The 18,085-nt window shown below is 41.9% G+C and overlaps 2 protein-coding genes across 2 annotated transcripts; one reads left to right on the forward strand and one right to left on the reverse strand.

The window, feature by feature from the left end:
• The first annotated feature begins 5,544 nt into the window (after positions 1 to 5,544).
• On the forward strand, positions 5,545 to 8,365 carry LOC124002862 (prothymosin alpha-like). The gene is made up of 5 exons (XM_046310621.1): positions 5,545 to 5,743; positions 6,434 to 6,520; positions 6,914 to 6,995; positions 7,112 to 7,302; positions 7,434 to 8,365. Exons 1-5 carry the CDS (start codon positions 5,693 to 5,695, stop codon positions 7,500 to 7,502), a joined length of 480 nt encoding a protein of 159 aa, XP_046166577.1. The 5' UTR covers positions 5,545 to 5,692; the 3' UTR covers positions 7,503 to 8,365.
• Positions 8,366 to 8,739: 374 nt separating this feature from the next.
• Positions 8,740 to 15,697, reverse strand: LOC124002861 (proton-associated sugar transporter A-like). Its single transcript, XM_046310620.1, is given in 11 exon segments — positions 8,740 to 9,892; positions 10,810 to 11,035; positions 11,233 to 11,438; positions 11,610 to 11,670; positions 11,672 to 11,787; positions 11,961 to 12,114; positions 12,209 to 12,972; positions 13,594 to 13,818; positions 13,940 to 14,032; positions 14,204 to 14,675; positions 15,533 to 15,697. Coding segments are annotated over 10 exon segments (2,307 nt in total). The 5' UTR covers positions 14,640 to 14,675; positions 15,533 to 15,697; the 3' UTR covers positions 8,740 to 9,866.
• Positions 15,698 to 18,085: the final 2,388 nt, after the last annotated feature.

The following is an 18,085-nucleotide window of genomic DNA, read 5'->3' on the forward strand; positions in this document are numbered from 1 at the left end:
CCATGCTTAAAGAGATATTCAATGTCTGATTTGTTATTGTTACCCATCTACCAATCACTGCCCTACTTTATGAGGCTTTCGAAAAGCTCCCTGGTCTTTGTAGTTGAATCTGTGCTTGAAATTCAATACTTGTCTGGGGGAACTTACAGTTGTTGTATGTATGGGGGACAGAGGAAGGGTTAGTCATTCATTGCCAGGTCGCAATTGTAAATGAGAACTTGTTCTCAACTTGCCTACCTGGTTAAATAAAGGTGAAATAAATACAAATTCAAAAATAATATCAACCCCTATTGTTTCACACAGAGTAAGTCCATGTAACTTATGTGATTTGTTAAGCCACATACTCCTGAATGAATTTAGGCTCGCATAAACAAAGGGTCTGAATACTTATGCACTGACTACATTTTAGTTGTGAATTTTAAATTTTGTGTCGATTGTTGACAAAAATGACAATTAGATCCATTTTAATCCCACTTTGCAACAATAAAATTGGGGAAAATCCAAGGGGTTTGAATACTTTCGCAAGGGACTGTATCAGAGGCAAACTGGAGTTATTGTATTTTAGATTAGAAGCATTGATTGCATGTCTGGGTCAGGGTAGAGGGGGTTGACAAACTTACTTTGCACTATGAGTGAGTCTGCATTATACTGGAACAGAGGCTCAGTGTAGCACCATTTGCAACACAATAGCCCCCACACAACATGCTAAATGAAACAGTGGCCATAAACAAAAGTGTCCAAAGTGGCTTGGCGCAGTTTGTGCACGTGTGTGCACATGCATTTTTGTGTGTGTGGGTGCAGTGAGGCGTCGCATACACAGACACACACATACAGACAGCAGATTAATAAAATGCACTGCCCTGACCCTATCCCGACCTTTAACCAAATTATCACTGTCTGTAGGTTGGCGAACAGCAACCTCAAATATGTCTAATTGTAATTCATAAAAGCATCCAGGTTTTACAAGGAATCAACATTAAACATATGTATGAACCACAGGAAGCTGCTGAGAGCATGTGTTTGATGTATTTGATATTCTACTAATTCCGCTCCAGCCATTACCACTAGCCAGATGAACCTGAACAGGACGAAAGACATTATGGCAGCTTCATTAAATAGTACCCACAAAACACCAGTCTTAATGTCAACAGTGAAGAGGCGACTCTGGGATGCTGGCCTTTAGGCAGGGTTCCTCTCTCCAGTGTCTGTGTTCTTTTGCCCATCTGAATCTTTTCTTTTTATTGGCCAGTCTGGGATATGGCTTTTTCTTTACAACTCTGCCTAGAATGCCAGCATCCCGGAGTCGCCTCTTCACTGTTGACATTGAGACTGGTGTTTGCGGGTACTATTTAATTAAGCTGCCAGTTGAGGACTTGTGAGGCATCGATTTCTCAAACTAGACACTCTAATGTACCTGTCCTCTTGCTCAGTTGTGCACCGGGGCCTCCCACTCCTCTTTCTATTCTTGTCAGTGCCAGTTTGCACTGTTCTGTGAAGGGAGTAGTACACAACGTTGAATGGGATCTTCAGTTTCTTGTCATTTTCTCGCATGGAATATCCTTCATTTCTCAGAACAAGAATAGATGGATGAGTTTCAGAATAAAGTTATTTGTTTCTGGCCATTTTGAGCCTGTAATCGAACCCACAAATATCTGATGCTCCAGATACTCAACTAGTCTAAAGAAGGCTTGTTTTATTACTTCTTTAATCAGAAAACCAGTTTTCAGCTGTGCTAACATAATTGCAAAAGTGTTTTCTAATGATCAATTAGCCTTGATCAACTTGGATTTGCTAACACAACGTGCCATTGGAACACAGGAGTGATGGTGTCACGCCCTGGCCATAGAGGGGTTTTTATTCTCTATTTTGGTTAGGCCAGGGTGTGACTAGGGTGGGCATTCTATGTTCATGTTTCTATGTTTTCTATTTCTAGGTGATTGGCCAGGTATGGTTCTCAATCAGGGACAGCTGTCTATTGTTGTCTCTGATTGGGAATCATACTTAGGCAGCCTTTTTTCCTTGTGTATTTGTGGGCTTTTTTCCCTCCTTCAGTGTGGGATCTTGTTCTTTCGGTTGTGTGCAGGTAGTTGGCACAACGAAGCTGTTCGGTCGTTGTATTCGTTATTGTTTTTTTTTTCTAAAAGTGTCACTTCATTATTAAATTATGTGGAACTCAAAGAACTACTTGGTCTCATCCTTCTGACGAAACCCGTTACGGATGGTTGCTGATAACGGGCCTCTGAACACCTATGTAGATAATCCATTAAAAATCAGCCGTTTCCAGCTACAATAGCAATTTTACAACATTAACAATGTCTACACTGTATTTCTGAGTAATTTGATGTTATTTTAATGGACAACAAAAAATGATTTTCTTTCAAGAACATTTCTAAGTGGCCCCAAACTGTTTTTGAACGGTAGTGTACATATGCGATGAGTAATGCAAAATATGTAAACATTATTAAATTGACCAGTGTTCCATTATTAAAGTAGCCAGTGATTCCAAGTCTATATATATATATAAGGCAGCAGCCTCTAATGTGCTCGTGATGGCTATTTAACTGAATTTAATAGTCTGATGGCCTTGAGAAAGAAGCTACAGAGGGGGGTGCGGACGGCCCAATACATCATTGGGGGCGAGCTCCCTGCCCTCCAGGACATTTACAACAGGTGGGGTCTGAGGAGGTCCCAGAGAATCGTTAAGGACTCTAGTCACTCCAACCATGGTCTGTTCACTCTGTTACGATCTGGCAAACGAAATCGGAGCATCGGGTCTCGAACCAACAGGCCATTGGACTATTAAACAGCTAGACCCTAGCTGTCTACCCACCTGCACCTTAGAGCCTAATTGCACAGACTCTCCAAACACACACACCACACCACACACACACCACACACCCACACCACACCACACACACACACCACACCACACACACCACACCACCCCACACACACACACACACACCACACCACACATTTACATTTACATTTAAGTCATTTAGCAGACGCTCTTATCCAGAGCGACTTACAAATTGATAACCATCTGAAATCGGTATTTTTGGCTGCCGATTTGCACAGGCTTCACCTTTATTTAACTAGGCAAGTCCGTTAAGAACACATTCTTATTTTCACGGCCACGGTGGGTTAACGTTCAGGGGCAGAATGACAGATTTTCACCTTGTCAGCTCGGGGATAAAATCTTGCAACCGTACAAACGCAATAACGACCTGCCTCTCTCTCGTTGCACTCCACAAGGAGACTGACTGCCTGTTACTTGAATGCAGTAAACCAAGGTATGTTGCTAGCTAGCATTAAACTTATTTAAAAAAATAACTACAACCTAAAACTTCTTACCTGGGAATATTGAAGACTCATGTTAAAAGGAACCACCAGCTTTCATATGTTCTCATGTTCTGAGCAAGGAACTGAAACATTAGCTTTCTTACATGGCACATATTGCACTTTTACTTTCTTCTCCCAACACGTTGTTTTTGCATTATTTAAACCAAATGGAACATGTTTCAATATTTACTTGAGGCTAAATTGATTTTATTGATGTATTATATTAAGTTAAAATAAGTGATAATTCAGTATTGTTACACCACACACCACACCACACCACACACACACACTGCCCACTTCACTGCTTTTACTATTTAAGCTGTTATACCAAGTCACTTTACTTTACTCACTTTACTACTTGTATAAAACATACATTTTGATATTAATTTTGATAATTTGGGTCCCACGTGGCACAGTTTGTAGAGCATTTGTAGAGGATTGCTGTTGGTCACGCTAGCTCTAGCCAACCAACTTGCTTTTTCTTTCACGTCCTCCATAATTAAAAGATAGAGAGATTAGACACTATTGTCTGTGTCCTTCCAAAGAAGGAGAAGCCAAAGACAGTATGGTAGCAGTAGTTTAGAACGTCTGTGGAGAAGCTTATGAAACATGGACAACTGGATGGTGATTAGACATGTCTGACAGGCTGACAGACAGCTTTACCTGGCGCCACTTTCTCTGGATAAGAGCATCTGCTAAATGACTAACATGTCAACCAGGGTATTACAACTGGCAGCCCAAGAGCCTATTTCCCCCCCCCCCCCTTAAGTTTTCTGAGCAAAAAAACCCAATAATCAATTCTTTTTTAAATGTTCATTGTTGGACATAAATTTAAGAAATCTGTTCTCAAGTATTCCCACACATAATAGAGAGACGTGATCATATACAAATGTAAACAATGTTTGAAATTATTATGTTTTTGTCAAACATTAAATCTGTTTTGGCTTCTTGAGTCAATTTGCAGTCAAAGCATTATTTGTAATTATGTTCCGTACCCTTGAACATCCGCTCAACAAAAAACAGTCCCACAGCTGAATCATAAAAATATATACATATATATTTAACTAGTATAAACCATACCATAGTATAAATACCAACCATTCTGTATATTCTATTATGTCCATATTACTCAAATTAGTTTTTATTACTCTCTTTTTCTTCTATCTTTTACTACTACTTGTTTGTCATGAATGATATTGTTATTGTACTGCATTGTTGAGGAGTGTTAGTAGGTAAGCATCTACCTGTATGCGTGCACTTGATCAATAAACGTGTTATTTTATTTTAATTCCAAATCTAATAGAAATGTTGCCTGCTTGTTTCCCAAGCTTTACTCTGGACCAATAATTGCAATGGTTTGTATTTAGGTACATGGGTCACTATGAGATATACATTAGTTATTTACAGCGCAGATATTACATATTACACAGTCACAGTGAATAAGTGTAGGTAGCCTACTGGCTGTGTGCTTGTTATAGGCTTACACATGTAGCTATTTTATTCAAATTCAAAATGCGGCACTTTGTTCTGGACCTTTATGTTTAAAATAGAAATGTCTAACCGAGCCAAGAGGTGTGGTTTACTTAGTAACTGGTTTCACATTAGCGTCGTTGTGCTGTAATCTGATACTTCTCTTTCTGAAGAAAAAGAGCGCACTGAAGACAAAGGGGATATGGGGCTTTAACGGGGTTTTATGCTTCTAGATAGGCGAAATGAGGGACAACATGCTTCGAATACAAATACATTAGTCAAAATCAAAACAAAAAAATCAAGGGGCAACAGTAGGCTTTTCATGAGGAAAATATGTTGTTGAATTTAAGCAATGCTTGCAGTCACACAAAGGGACGGTATTCATCAAAGCCACTTGAAGCAATTGGCATAGGCTATGTCTTACACGAAACACCATTAAAATGTCAACATGTAATTAATGAGAGAGAATAACAATGTTTCTAACACTAAGATAAATTACGTATAAATCGACATCATGTAAAAACTTTCTTCACGCTGGTAACTTCACAGCGGAGTACACCCTTTAAATGTTTGACCATTAGGAGAAAGAAAACTGGGAGGAGCTTGATAGGCGGGACACATTCCAAAGAGTGACAACAATCTGTCCAATTAAAACCGCTAAAACATGTTGCTTAAATTTGGATTGCCCAATCACGTTTTCAATCGACCAGCTCCATTCTAACTAATGGATTACAGTCGAGCCTAACAAACAGATGTAACTGGTTTTCATCATTCTCTTCTCTTCTTCTCAGGCTCTCACAGAAATCACTGCCAGAAACATCGAGGCATCAAACACAGTATTTATTTCGGAAACATATTATACCCTTAGATTCAACTAAATATGGCTGATACCGCAGTAGACACTACCACAACTACCGAGATTTCAGCAAAGGTGAGTTAATTAATTTGACTACGTTAGCCCATGTTACTAGCTAACGTACTCTTCAGTTTAGCCTGTGAACACCAACTCGCTAACTTTAGCTTTTATAACCATGTAATAACCAAATCACGTAGGTTAATGTTAGTCATTGTTAATGACTGAAAAATAGTAGGTAGCAATGTTGTATGTTGTTCTCAAACATTTAGCTAGTTATTTAGTTGATTAACTTTTCGATAGCTTCATTATTCGCTTGTTACTTTGCTAGCTATGTTAGCAGCTGGCTGGGTTTGCCGTTTAATTTGCAAGCTAAACTGCTAAATGTATCGTTTATGTATAGTTTTGCTAGCTAAATAACGTTAGCTAAACAAATCCCTCAGAAAATAGAATGCGCTCGAGCTTCACGGTTGAGCAATGGCGGGAAGGGCTCGAGTCTTTCAGAGCGCGAGTGGAGTGTGTGGTGCGTCTGTGGTGAACCGCGACGCAAATTCCCGATTCCTTCCATTGTTGGCATTTTGGCAGTGGTCGGACACACTCCACTTGTAAAGATCTATGAATAGAACGCCGACAATAATTTTTTAAAAACATAATCTGAACTAGAGAAGGGCTGGTTTCATTGGCAACGAGTATATGGACAAATCGTTTTGGACATGCAACAATTGTACCTATCAGTGAGCTAGCAAATCAAGGAAAACATATTTTCAGGAGCTCAAAGAGAAGAAAGAGGTTGTCGAGGAGGTGGAGGAGAAGGAGAATGGCAGCGGGGACGCACCAGCCAACGGCAATGGAACAGTGAGTTGAAGCTTATTCCCTCGCGAGCCTCATGGCCTTTTGTCTCGGCGCCATCATCATGCAGGTGTTGTCAGACTCCGCCCTACTGTTCCATGCATGCTATCCCACAGCTCTTTGTTTAGTTTGTGAGATGGCACAGATGTTTTCTCAAGAGATCGCAATTGGCCCTCATTGCGTTCCCTTCCCCTACTCTCTGGGGAATTAAGTATAAACTGGAGCATGTGCCCTGTTTTAACTCTGAAGCTTGTTGGCTGTGACTCACGGGCTATTATTGTAACTTTTTTCTGAAGACTATTCGAAATTAAATAACTTAATGTCATTCTGCATACAATGTACCCACATTTATATGACATATTACAAAGTTACTCAAATTCTTTGTTTCCTTCCCTCCAGCACACAAATGGCGCAGAGACAAAGACAAATGGTGCAGACGATTCTGAAGAAACCCCTGTGTGTGAGAAGGAAGAAGAGGATGGTAAAGTTCATGTTTCTTTTTGGACTTGCAGCTGGATAAAAAAAAAACATGTTTGTTTGATACTTGTGAAGTGTCTGAAGCCTTTGTTTTTGCTTCATGTATGAAATTGATTGCAGGAGAGGGACTGGATGCAGCCAAGGATGCAGAAGAAGTTGCTGGTGAGGAGGTTGACCACCCTGTGAAGTGCCCAGCTGATGAGAGTGTTGACCACCCTGTGAAGCGCCCAGCTGATGATAAGGTTGACCACCCGGTGAAGCTCCCAGCTGATGAGGTTGACCACCCTGTGAAGCGCCCAGCTGATGAGGAGGTATGCTTTTGTCAGATGATTTTAAAACGCAGTCAATATAATAGATTAACTTTTACCATGAGACTATCTTTATGACTGTTGTATATCTGGTCACTAAGTTCCCACTTAAAACTTGTATTTCTTCCCTTCAGGACCAATTGGAAACAAAAAAACAGAAAACAGAAAACGGTGAATCAAAGGAAGCTGAAGTGAAGGCATAGTGCGCAGAGTATGTACTCCTCTGAAATGCTGTCTACATGGCATGTTCAACTTCACCTTGTAGAGCTTGTGCTTTATGTATGCTTTACCGATTTTGTTTGTCTCCAAGATATTACATTGCACTGGAGTCCTAAAACATAGAGGCCGCTCCTCTCTTTTTATAAACTGTTATTTATTGGTTTCTTAAGCAATCTTAACAAAACAACCTGTGCAAATAGAATCTGTGCTATTTTATCAGTTTTGTTATTTTGTATTCGTATGAGTTAAGCACATTCTCTACATAGTTAACTGCTGACCAGCTGATTCAGAGACAGACAGCTGTAACCTTCTCCACATGTTCAGGGTGACTTCTCAGACTCACTGAAGACCAAAGATAAGTTTTAAGCAGGGGCTAATGGACTATTGTTAGCATTATTAATTCAGGCTTTTTTAATCCTTTTTGTTTACTGCTGCTAGTAGTTAATCCTTTGCCAGGCTGATCTGTTAACACAACAGATGGCACAAATGGAAGAACGCCTCCATGATAAAAGACGCTTGACCCTGTTTGGGGGGCTGGCTTCTGCAATGTTAATTACCCCCTCTTAAATCTTAAGGCTTTGGTCATGTTCTGTATGCATTTCACACAAGTTTGTACCATTTGTACCCAAGATACTGTTTCTTTTTTTGGTTTCATTTTAGGTTATTATGTTATGTCTGGGTGACTCAGAAATTGTGTCTACAACGGTCTTTATCAATATCATTCCCACCCTGGTGTTCTTAGTCTCTTCTTGTGCAGTTATATTTCATGATTGCTATTTGGTTGCTTCGACCACTGCTTTGTATATTCTGGTTCTTGATGATTAAATAAATCAGTCTTGTCTTTTTACCAATTTTACATTTTTTTGCATAGACTGATAGTTTAGTGTAGCTTTTCACGTCCATTCTTAAATAAGCTGCTGAATAGCTTTTTAGTGTTATAACCAAATTACAATTGTGATACTAGTGTTTGAACTGAAAGTATATCTTATTAAATTGTTAAAATTGTCCTAGCCATGTAAGCATTGATGTCTGTTGACCTAATTTAGTATAAGACTGAATATGAATGGTTTAGTTTGAGGAACAGGAGTAATTCTCAAGCTGATCGTTGTTACTGGGAGAGGGAGGGACTCAACCTTAGCATCTGGCTTTTTCCATTGAACTGTCTGGACACATCAATCCATTGAAGTCCTCCTGACATGATGCAGTTTACAGCTCCACCTAGTGGTACAAACTGGTATTGTGGGTTGACACCAGGCAGGGTTGATTGGTGACAATCACTACTCTGATAGAACTGTTATCACATGGTTATGTGACTGTAGGTTTTCAGGTCAGTGACCAGTTATAAAGAGTGGTTACATAATGCTGTATGTCTGAATGCAAAATACATAATAGCTGTAAATCTAATACCAACATTTTACAAGTAAACTGATCATAAAGGACACTTATAATATACATAATTATCTGCATAGATGGAAAACCTATAAGACACTTGAAATTCTATGCTAAAGTGAGTTTAATAAATAAAATAAAACAGACCCCAAAAAGTGATTTTTTTTATTTTAATTGAACTCTACCCTGAGGTTAAGTAGCTGTTACATTCACATAATATTGGAATTATGGATGAAAAAGAACCATCAGAAGACACTTTTTTTTTGTAAAATACTAGAAATCTTATTTTGTTGAATTGAAGCAAGTTGTAACAGCATGCTGGTCCTGTGTCCTCACAAGAAACCAGTCAGACACATGACATCATCATGGCGTGTGTCCAGTCTGTTAGGGAGGCTTTAGTGGGGAGACCCTGATCAACATTCTGCTGAGCCATCACCAGCTATAGGTGACTCACGCAGGCATGAGTTGTGACAATTTATTTAAAAAGTGTCAATTACATTGTGATGTCCAAGGCAAGCAATGCCAAGCAAGCTATGTTAGCCTGTCCAAGATTAAAATTGAAAAGTAATAATGATTTCACCAATGTTTTCATTGGCTGCTTGGTGAACATGGAAGACGAAATGTTGTTATTTCAGCTGTATAGAATCTAAATTAATGACAGTGAATAAGTGTGGTGTGTGAGGAGACTGGATAACTCCCAAATGTGAGAGGACCACTCCAGTGAGCCAGTTTGGGTATAGTGTGGTGAAACAAGCCTAAACACTAACTAAAGCATGTGGCCCTAGTGGTGAAAATAAGCACTTGCTGTTGGCAAAAATGAACCCAAAATTCTTCCCTCAAAGTTGCCCAGCTCCATCATCGATAGCATAGTTCACATGTATTTTCTTGAATTATTTCTTGCCACCAAACAACAGATTTGTTGTTCTTCTTTTCTGTTCAGTTTCCGATGGAATGCCGAATCACACCCCAGTTTCAACTTCTCTTCCTGGTAATGACAAGAATCACTGTCATTACACCGGTCACACCAGTAGCTGAGTGACAGGTCAGATTGAAGTCCATGGCTTAGTAAAGGGGTTGTCTGTGTTGTGTGTATGTTTGTGAACGCATTGGGGACCGTCGAGTCAAAATGGTAAATAATGACCATAATAATCTGGTTGACTGGTGAGAAAGATATAAGCCTGATCAGAGGGCACATGCTTGGCTCTAATGTTCACATAGTGCAAACCGAGTGAATGCAGTACTATATGGCGTGTGTGTGTTGTATTGTGTGTCTGTGTGTAGATGTACAGTAGATGTGTTACTGTGCTTACAGGAATTTAGGGCTTCAAGCAAAGGTAATTGGTGACTCAGACAGTCCCTAAACCTGCTTACAGGGGGATGTACTAACTCAGAGAAACAGGCAGGTAAACATTCTCTTGGCCATGAGATGAAAACAGAAGGCATTGAGGCTACAGCGCAAGCAGATTTTAGACAAAACCAAAACAATGAACCCCCCCAAACATAGTTTTCATTAATAATGGGATGTAGAGGCTATAAGTATTTTATATTTGGTGGGCAGCAGCCTAAACCTAACATCAAAATCAAGAAGTAGTGATGACGAAAAAGACTACTGACAGCAGAATAATCAGGCATGCACACACAGACACGCCATCAACATCACATGTTTTAGTGGAAATGAGCAGAAAGAAATGCATGGATACACTATCCAACATACTAATAACAGTAGCCAATGTGTCTGTCGGTCTAAGCTCTTGAGAGGAGCTATGCTGAGCAGTGTGAGAGAGTGACAGTGTGTAGACTATATGCAGTGTGTGTTGTGACTGCAGTGCGAGAGTGTGTAGAGCAGTGAGGGGGGCTAAATGTGCACAAGTAGTGGCTGGGTCTCGCTTCCGGAAGGCTCACCCTCAGTCGGGGGCAGATGGTACACCACGCAGATGGAGGAGTACAGACAGCCCACGAATGACATCACGCTGGAAAAGTACATCACTCCCTGGGCCCCGCCTACCAGTGAGGTCAGAGGTCCCATCGACACGGACACTATGATCTGAGCCAGGAAGTACTGGCAGCTGAGCAGAGAGATGTCCACCCCGATTCCTCTCCTGGTGCCTTCTTTTGACGATCCACAGAACTACACACACAGACAAAAACACACAGCACAGACAGAGAGACAGAGAGGGCACATGTATAATTCCACATAATACTTTGCTATATCAAAATTCAACAGTTGGACAACACTGACCAACACCAGGATATAAAACACTATGTCACAGAAACCACAGTCTGAACAATATTATATTCAGTGTAATCCTATTTATCTTCACTAACCTGTGGGCTCTGGTAGTATTCACACAGCAGAGAGTAAGGTAGCGTGCATAGAGTGGAGAATAGCACCCCGTAGGTGATACAGAGAGACAGCACCACATAAATGTTGGTGGAGAGCGTAGCAAGGCCTGTGCCAAGGCCAAACACCAGGTAGGCAAAGAAATAGAGAGAGCGGAGGGAGAAACGTTCCTCCAGCTTCTCCAACATGGCTATGAATAGAAACGAGAGGAAGGAAAAAAAACTGTAAAACAACTAAATGTGATAAAGAATCAAAATTATGGATGTTGTGTGAGGTGTGTGTTCTGTTTTTGTGTTCTGAGTGTCTGAATGCGTTTGTGTTTTCTTTTTAGTGTCTGTGTGTGTGTGTGTGCAGGACTCACCTGAGTAAAAGGCAGCACTGAATGCATAGATGCACATGCCCCAGCAGCCCATGCTGACCCCCAGCATTGTAGCGTTGGTAGGCCTCAGAGTCATGGGGTGCTCTGGGATCTCCCTTGAACACCACCTCCCCCATGAAGTCAGTGTAGAATAGCAGCATGCCCTCAAAGGACAGCCAACCTTTAGGATCAAGACAGGATGGCAGATAGCTCATATTTACATAGACAAACTCACACAGCTTCCTCTGGATCACAGACAGGTGTTGTGATATCAAAGCCAAAATCACTGGTGGCTTTAACCTTGGTAGGCATACAGACAATGAAACACAAGCACAAGAGTGACATGACTCTCACCCAAAAAATGGTTAGTGCAGAGGCTGCGCAGTGATGGAGGCATCCTGTAGATGGCGATACACAGCATCCTCATTGACATCTGTGAATCTGCTGTCTCCACATTTTCACTCAGATCACTCTCATAGCGCACCCCATTCAGCAGAATATTTGCCACCTTCATTACAGGAAGAACAGGATTCAAAAAGCAAATTCTCTCAACACGATGATCTGTAAACAAACAAATCAGAGGGAATCAATTCCAGGCCGACCTGCTGACTGAAGGTCACTGTTCTGCTGCCATTTTCCATCCCTCCACTCTGGGTCACCATGGGATCCTCCACTAGTGCAAGGCTCTGAGGGCGCTTCAAGATACTAGCGGATGAACCTCGATGGGGCCCTCCCCCCATCTGAGCCTCCCCTGCCGCCAGGGTCACTGCTACTGCTCCAGGCTGAGATCCCTGGAGAGGTAGGGTGTCCCCTGGAGGCAGGGGTCGGGCTGCAGTGTCTGGGTCAAGGGGCTGTGGTGATGGCTGTCCAGTGTAGCAGTCGATGAGCACACTGTCTATAAAGGAGGTTCCCAGGGATGAGGCAAACTCGTTAATGCCAGTGAGAGAGTTGTCCCGACTGATAAAGCTGCCATATTTAGGAGTGAGCGGGCTGAGGGGGGAGAAGGGGCTGGTGAGGCTGGCACAGAGGCGTGCATTGGCATCAGGGTTCGAGGGGTGGGGTTCAGAGAACTGATAGCTATTGAGCCCAGTCACTTCCTCTTCCTCCTCCAAACCCAGCCCTGCCCCCTGAAGATCTGGGGGAGAGGGGGGGAGAGGGAGGCTGGGGCTCTTCAGAGAGCCCTTCTGAAGCTGCGTCTTTGGCAGGGGCCGCTCGGGGATGCTGTTGAGGGTCATGCATGTGGAAATGACCAAAGTGACACTGGTGAACATGTATATGACTCGAAGTTGACCTCCCATTGATCTCCTGAAATAAGTGTGGTCCCAGTTAATTCCACCCACGATGTACCCGAATCCACCACCCAGACCTGCATAAAGAGAGTGGGACATAATCATCATAGAGCCAATCATCATATCAATGACACTGATTATACTATCACATCTTATATATACTGTATATTCTATCACATCTTAGATATACTGTATGTGCTATCACTATCACATCGTAGATATTCTGTATATGCTATGTCTACATCGTCAGAAGTGGTTTATATGTACATTTGACTGTCTCACATACCAGTAGTGAGTGTTACAGCCTATTGGTATGTATGACGTTCTCGAACCAGCCAGTAGTGTACAACATTTCCCTGACAGACCAGTTGTAAGTGAATAGCTCTCTAACCTGCCAGTAGTATGTATACTCCCACTGGGCACAAACTGGATGAATCAACGTTGTTTCCATATTATTTTAACCCCCAAAAAGCTATGTGATGATGTTGAATCTACATGGAAAACTGATTGAGTTTGAAAAACTTTTAACCTAAATTTAATGACACAGTGACATGTTTTATTGATTTCACGTTAAATTAACATTAGTTGACAACTCAACCAAATGTAAATCAAAACTGTAAATTGAAGTTACGTCTGAGCCCAGTGGGCTGTGTATTTCCCTGACTGACTAGCAGTTAGTGTATACAGTGCTCTCAAACCTGCCAGTAGTGCATGAATATTGAGGCCACGATCCTGGTCCTCTGGCAGACACACATCCATCATGTAGGCATGGCTGGGGTTATCTGCCGAGTCCACACTGAAGTCCATCAGAACCACTCCACAAATAGTCAGTATGATGCCCCACTTGTGATTGGTTGCCGTGTCTGCCACCGCAGCTCCAATGTCCCGCCCATTCAGCACCAGTGTTAAACCAAGCAGAGCTCCTACAAAGGTAAAACAGAGAACTCCATCACTTCAGGATATCAATATTGCTTTAAAAACAGGAACCCAGCCGCACCAGAGGGGGGAGAGCCATGCAAGAAGTGGATAGTGAATATTCCTTACCTATAGCCAAGGCCAAAATAAACGGTCTCCGCCGGCCAAAGCGGGATGTACAGCGGTCACTCCAAGCTCCCAGGAGAGGCTGGAAAAGGAATCCTTAAAACCACGAAGAAAGGAGAAGGATTTAGGGGCACTCAATGGGAAATGCAGATGGGAACATCTATATAGTCTAACTATACTATTCAAAGTATAGTTAGGTATCTCATATGTCTTCCAATCAAACAGGACTTTCTGTATCTACTTCATCTCTCCCTGCCACTTCATTACCCAATATAGGACTGGTGAACCACACCAGGCTGTAGAACTGGTCTGGCAGACCCATCTGTAGCAGGACAGGGGTGACATAGGCCGTCTCCATGGCGTAGCTGAACTCTATGCCAAACAGGACGCAGCCATTGAAGAGCAGCTCTGGGAAGGTGCGGCGGGGGGGTAGCTCACTGAGGTCCAGCTGATCCAGAGGGCAGGGGGTGTTGGGCGGTGGGGGCGGGGATGGTCTGATCAGCTTCCAACACTTCGGGGGTCTCTGGAAGTTGTTGGCACGGTGACTCAAGAGGCGCGTGGTAGACGATGGGAAGCTGGCCGTCTTGGACATGGAGCTCCTCCATGGGCCGTCATTAGTGGTACCCAATGGCCTCTCTGATGACCTCCCTCCTGGGCTGGCCAAGAGAGGGTCACTGGGGGTGCCCATTCCTGGAGAGGACATCACTCTGTTAGGTGAGCCCAGTTTACTCTGCACACACTTGGAGATGGTCATAAGATAAAATGCAATCAAAGTTAGAAAAATAGTTTTTTTACGAGGAAGACAGTACAGTTAGGAGGCATGTCAATAACACATGTGCAGTCATCATTACATCTATAAAATATTGAATCATTATAATAGCCTTGGCAAGCTAATTTTAGAGGACACTCAAGATCAAAAGATTAATTATTCAATGTTGAATCATTATGGTTGCTCATGTTGACCAGTAGTGTGTGTCACAGAAAGTATTTGACTCTGGTGACAACATTAAGGACATTAGAAGGGGGGGAATCAGTGAAATGCAGGCTAAACTGACAACGGAGTGAAGAGCAGAAATCTCAACTAGCATGCAAGTCGCAGTAATGAAGATTTGAGTGTGTGCGCGTTCAGGCGAATTAAGATTTGAGTGTGTGCGCGTTCACGCGAATTCTGCAGAGATTTTCGGCACAAGACCGGCAAGACGCACTGAAAATAATGCACTTATTTATACTGATGTGCTGATGCGGAATCGCGTCTCACAGAGGCTGTTTCCATCTTAAAATTTTCATGGATGTATTTTTCATTGTAAAAAATATATTCTGGTAGGACCTATAAAAACCATTTATGACACGGTCTCCTCAAATAACACACGTTTTAAGATGCTAGGCTACACATTATATCGTTGTGAAACACGTCTTTAAACATGAAAAATATGTCAAACGTGACTGACTGGCTTGATAGGTCTGTTCTTTCCTTTCATTTTTGTCATTCAATTCCTTCCAAAATGTTTGTTCTCAAGGTGGTGATTATACAATTGAATTAACTCATGATCTTGCAGGACAAGGCGTGCATATTGAAACAACACGAAAGAAAATTACCTTATCAGTGTTTCTCTGTCATGTATTTCAGCATTCTCTGTTGGTGAACAAGTCAATCATATTTATGCTTATAATATTTACGTTGAATTAGATAATTCATATTTTTTTCCTGAGATGCATTCATCTCCCTGCTTTAACCTTCGTCACTATTCCTCTCCCTTCCTCTGTCCCTCACACGTGACGTCACATTACCACTCCTGTTTCCCTGCGCTAGGTAGACATGCAGCATCAACACCAACATGGCAGCTATCGCACCGCCAGAGACTTTTCGTTTCTATTATCATGAACCATATTTAAAATTATTGTCAACAACCCTGACCAAAAGTTAAAAATATTATATGGATGTGTCGACCTTGACTTATCTAAGACCCAAACTTATTTACTTCGTTTTTTTGTGCTGTCCTAACATGTTTACCTAAATATTTGCATAATAGGCAATGACTTTTCATAAAAAGCTTTCTGGTAGAAGTACAGTAGCATAGTAGTTTTATTTTCATAAACCAACACGAAGCATGAAAGCAGATGCCATGCCATGAGCTCCTTTGATCTCACCAACACCTGTTCATCACTAGTTACCACAGCCACAGAGTCATCATTATGTCTAAACCCTGCCTATTTATAAAATGTATCTTCTTAAAATCCGATTTTAAACCTAACCCTAACCTTAACCACACGGTTATCTTATGCCTAGCCCTAACCTTAAAGCGGCAATCAGCACTTGAAACAATAACAAAGCTTACTCCCAGCCCATTTTGTTAAAAAGTTAGGGGATGGGGCACGAGAAATGTAACCACTCTCAGATTATTGGACAGAGCCAGATATGCAAGGACTGGCCATCCATGATATCAAAACTATAGTTTTAACCATATTTTGAGGCTATATACAGTTTGTCAGAGGAAGGCCCTAAAAATTGTCAAAGACTCCAGCCACCCTAGTCATAGATTGTTCTCTCTGCTACCACACAGGAAGCAGTACTGGAGCGCCAAGTCTAGGTCCAAGAGCCTTCTCAACAGCTTCTACCCCCAAACCATAAGACTCCTGAACAGCTAATCAAATGGCTACCCAGACTATTTGCATTGCCCCCCCCCCCTCTTTTACACTGCTGCTATTCTCTGTTTACTATCTATGCATAGTCACTTTAACTCTACCTACATTGACTCTGTACCGGTACCCCCTCTATATAGCTTCACTGCATTGTTAGTTGCAACACTGCGTTGTTGGTTAACGGCTTGTAAAGTAAGCATTTCACTGTAAGGTCTACCTACACCTGTTGTATGCGGCGCATGTGACATACATTTTTATTTTATTTTATTTGTTTACATTTACTTTGTTTACAAATATTGGAGTAAAACAATCTTATATTTGGGGTTCTGATGGGATACAAAAGTTGAACTAAGGTCATGATGCATTTATAAGTTATATTCTTCAAGAATCAATGGGTTCATATAATTCATTTATAAGTCAAAAAATGGATGTAGCAACTGCAATAGGTGTGGTCGTTGTACAATCGAATAGTTTACTAATAGTGTCTTTAATTGTCTTTAATTTTTGTTCATTGATTTCACCTGTGTTAGTTACTCACCTGTTCTCATCATCACCTTATTTAGTTCAGTTCCTTCTGTTTGTGACTTTGTGAGGTATTCTTCGTTTTTACTCCACTAAGCCTTTTCCTAGCTCGTTTGTGAGAACCAGTTATAACCTTCAGTCCTAGTTTTGATTCACCTGCCTGTTTGCCTACCTGTGTATGACCATTGCCTGCCTGTGACCACGATTCTTGCCTTCTGCTAAGGTGAAATAAACACCTGCCGTGCTTGTCATGCAGGTGAAAGAGGACCCAAAAGCGACTTAACAGAAACAGAGTTTATTTAAGTCCAAACAGGGAATAACAGAAATCCTCTAGTCTGTAGAGGGGAATAACTGAATACACCCTTGAGAAGTTCACTTTCGGCCACAGACTGCAGGTCGAACAACACATCAGCTGTATGTGACCAGGTAGGCGCAGGCCGTACAGTCACCATATTTTGACGTCATAGAGACACCTGCTCACACGCAGCATCTGATGAAGGCAAAAACACAGTGTTGTATAGTCATACAGGACAGGGCGATACACAATCACAGCAAAAACACGACAGGACAGGGCGCCAAACGCAATCACAGCATGGTGAATACTAAACAAGGAACCGACGGGACAGGAACGGAACACAAAGGAATAAATAGGGACTCTAATCAGGGAAAGGATCGGGAACAGGTGTGGGAAGACTAAATGATGATTAGGGGAATAGGAACAGCTGGGAGCAGGAACGGAACGATAGAGAGAAGAGAGAGCGAGAGAGTGAGAGAGGGAGGGGAGAGAGAGGGATAGGAGGGAAAGAACCAAATAAGACCAGCAGAGGGAAACGAATAGAATGGGGAGCACAGGGACAAGACATGATAGTAAATGACAAACATGACAGTACCCCCCACTCACCGAGCGCCTCCTGGCGCACTCGAGGAGGAATCCTGGCAGAGCAACGGAGGAAATCATCGATGAGTGAACGGTCCAGCACGTCCCGA

Source organism: Oncorhynchus gorbuscha, linkage group LG18 (genome assembly GCF_021184085.1).
Source record: "Oncorhynchus gorbuscha isolate QuinsamMale2020 ecotype Even-year linkage group LG18, OgorEven_v1.0, whole genome shotgun sequence".
NCBI lineage: Eukaryota > Metazoa > Chordata > Actinopteri > Salmoniformes > Salmonidae > Oncorhynchus > Oncorhynchus gorbuscha.

What these genes read in the sequence shown, in the direction of transcription:
- LOC124002862 (XM_046310621.1), top strand. Translation starts at nt 5,693, where the DNA reads ATGGCTGATACCGCAGTAGACACTACCACAACTACCGAGATTTCAGCA. An exon ending in TGAGAAGGAAGAAGAGGATG is followed by an intron (nt 6,996 to 7,111) that starts GTAAAGTTCATG and finishes AATTGATTGCAG; the next exon opens with GAGAGGGACTGGATGCAGCC. An exon ending in AGCGCCCAGCTGATGAGGAG is followed by an intron (nt 7,303 to 7,433) that starts GTATGCTTTTGT and finishes TCTTCCCTTCAG; the next exon opens with GACCAATTGGAAACAAAAAA.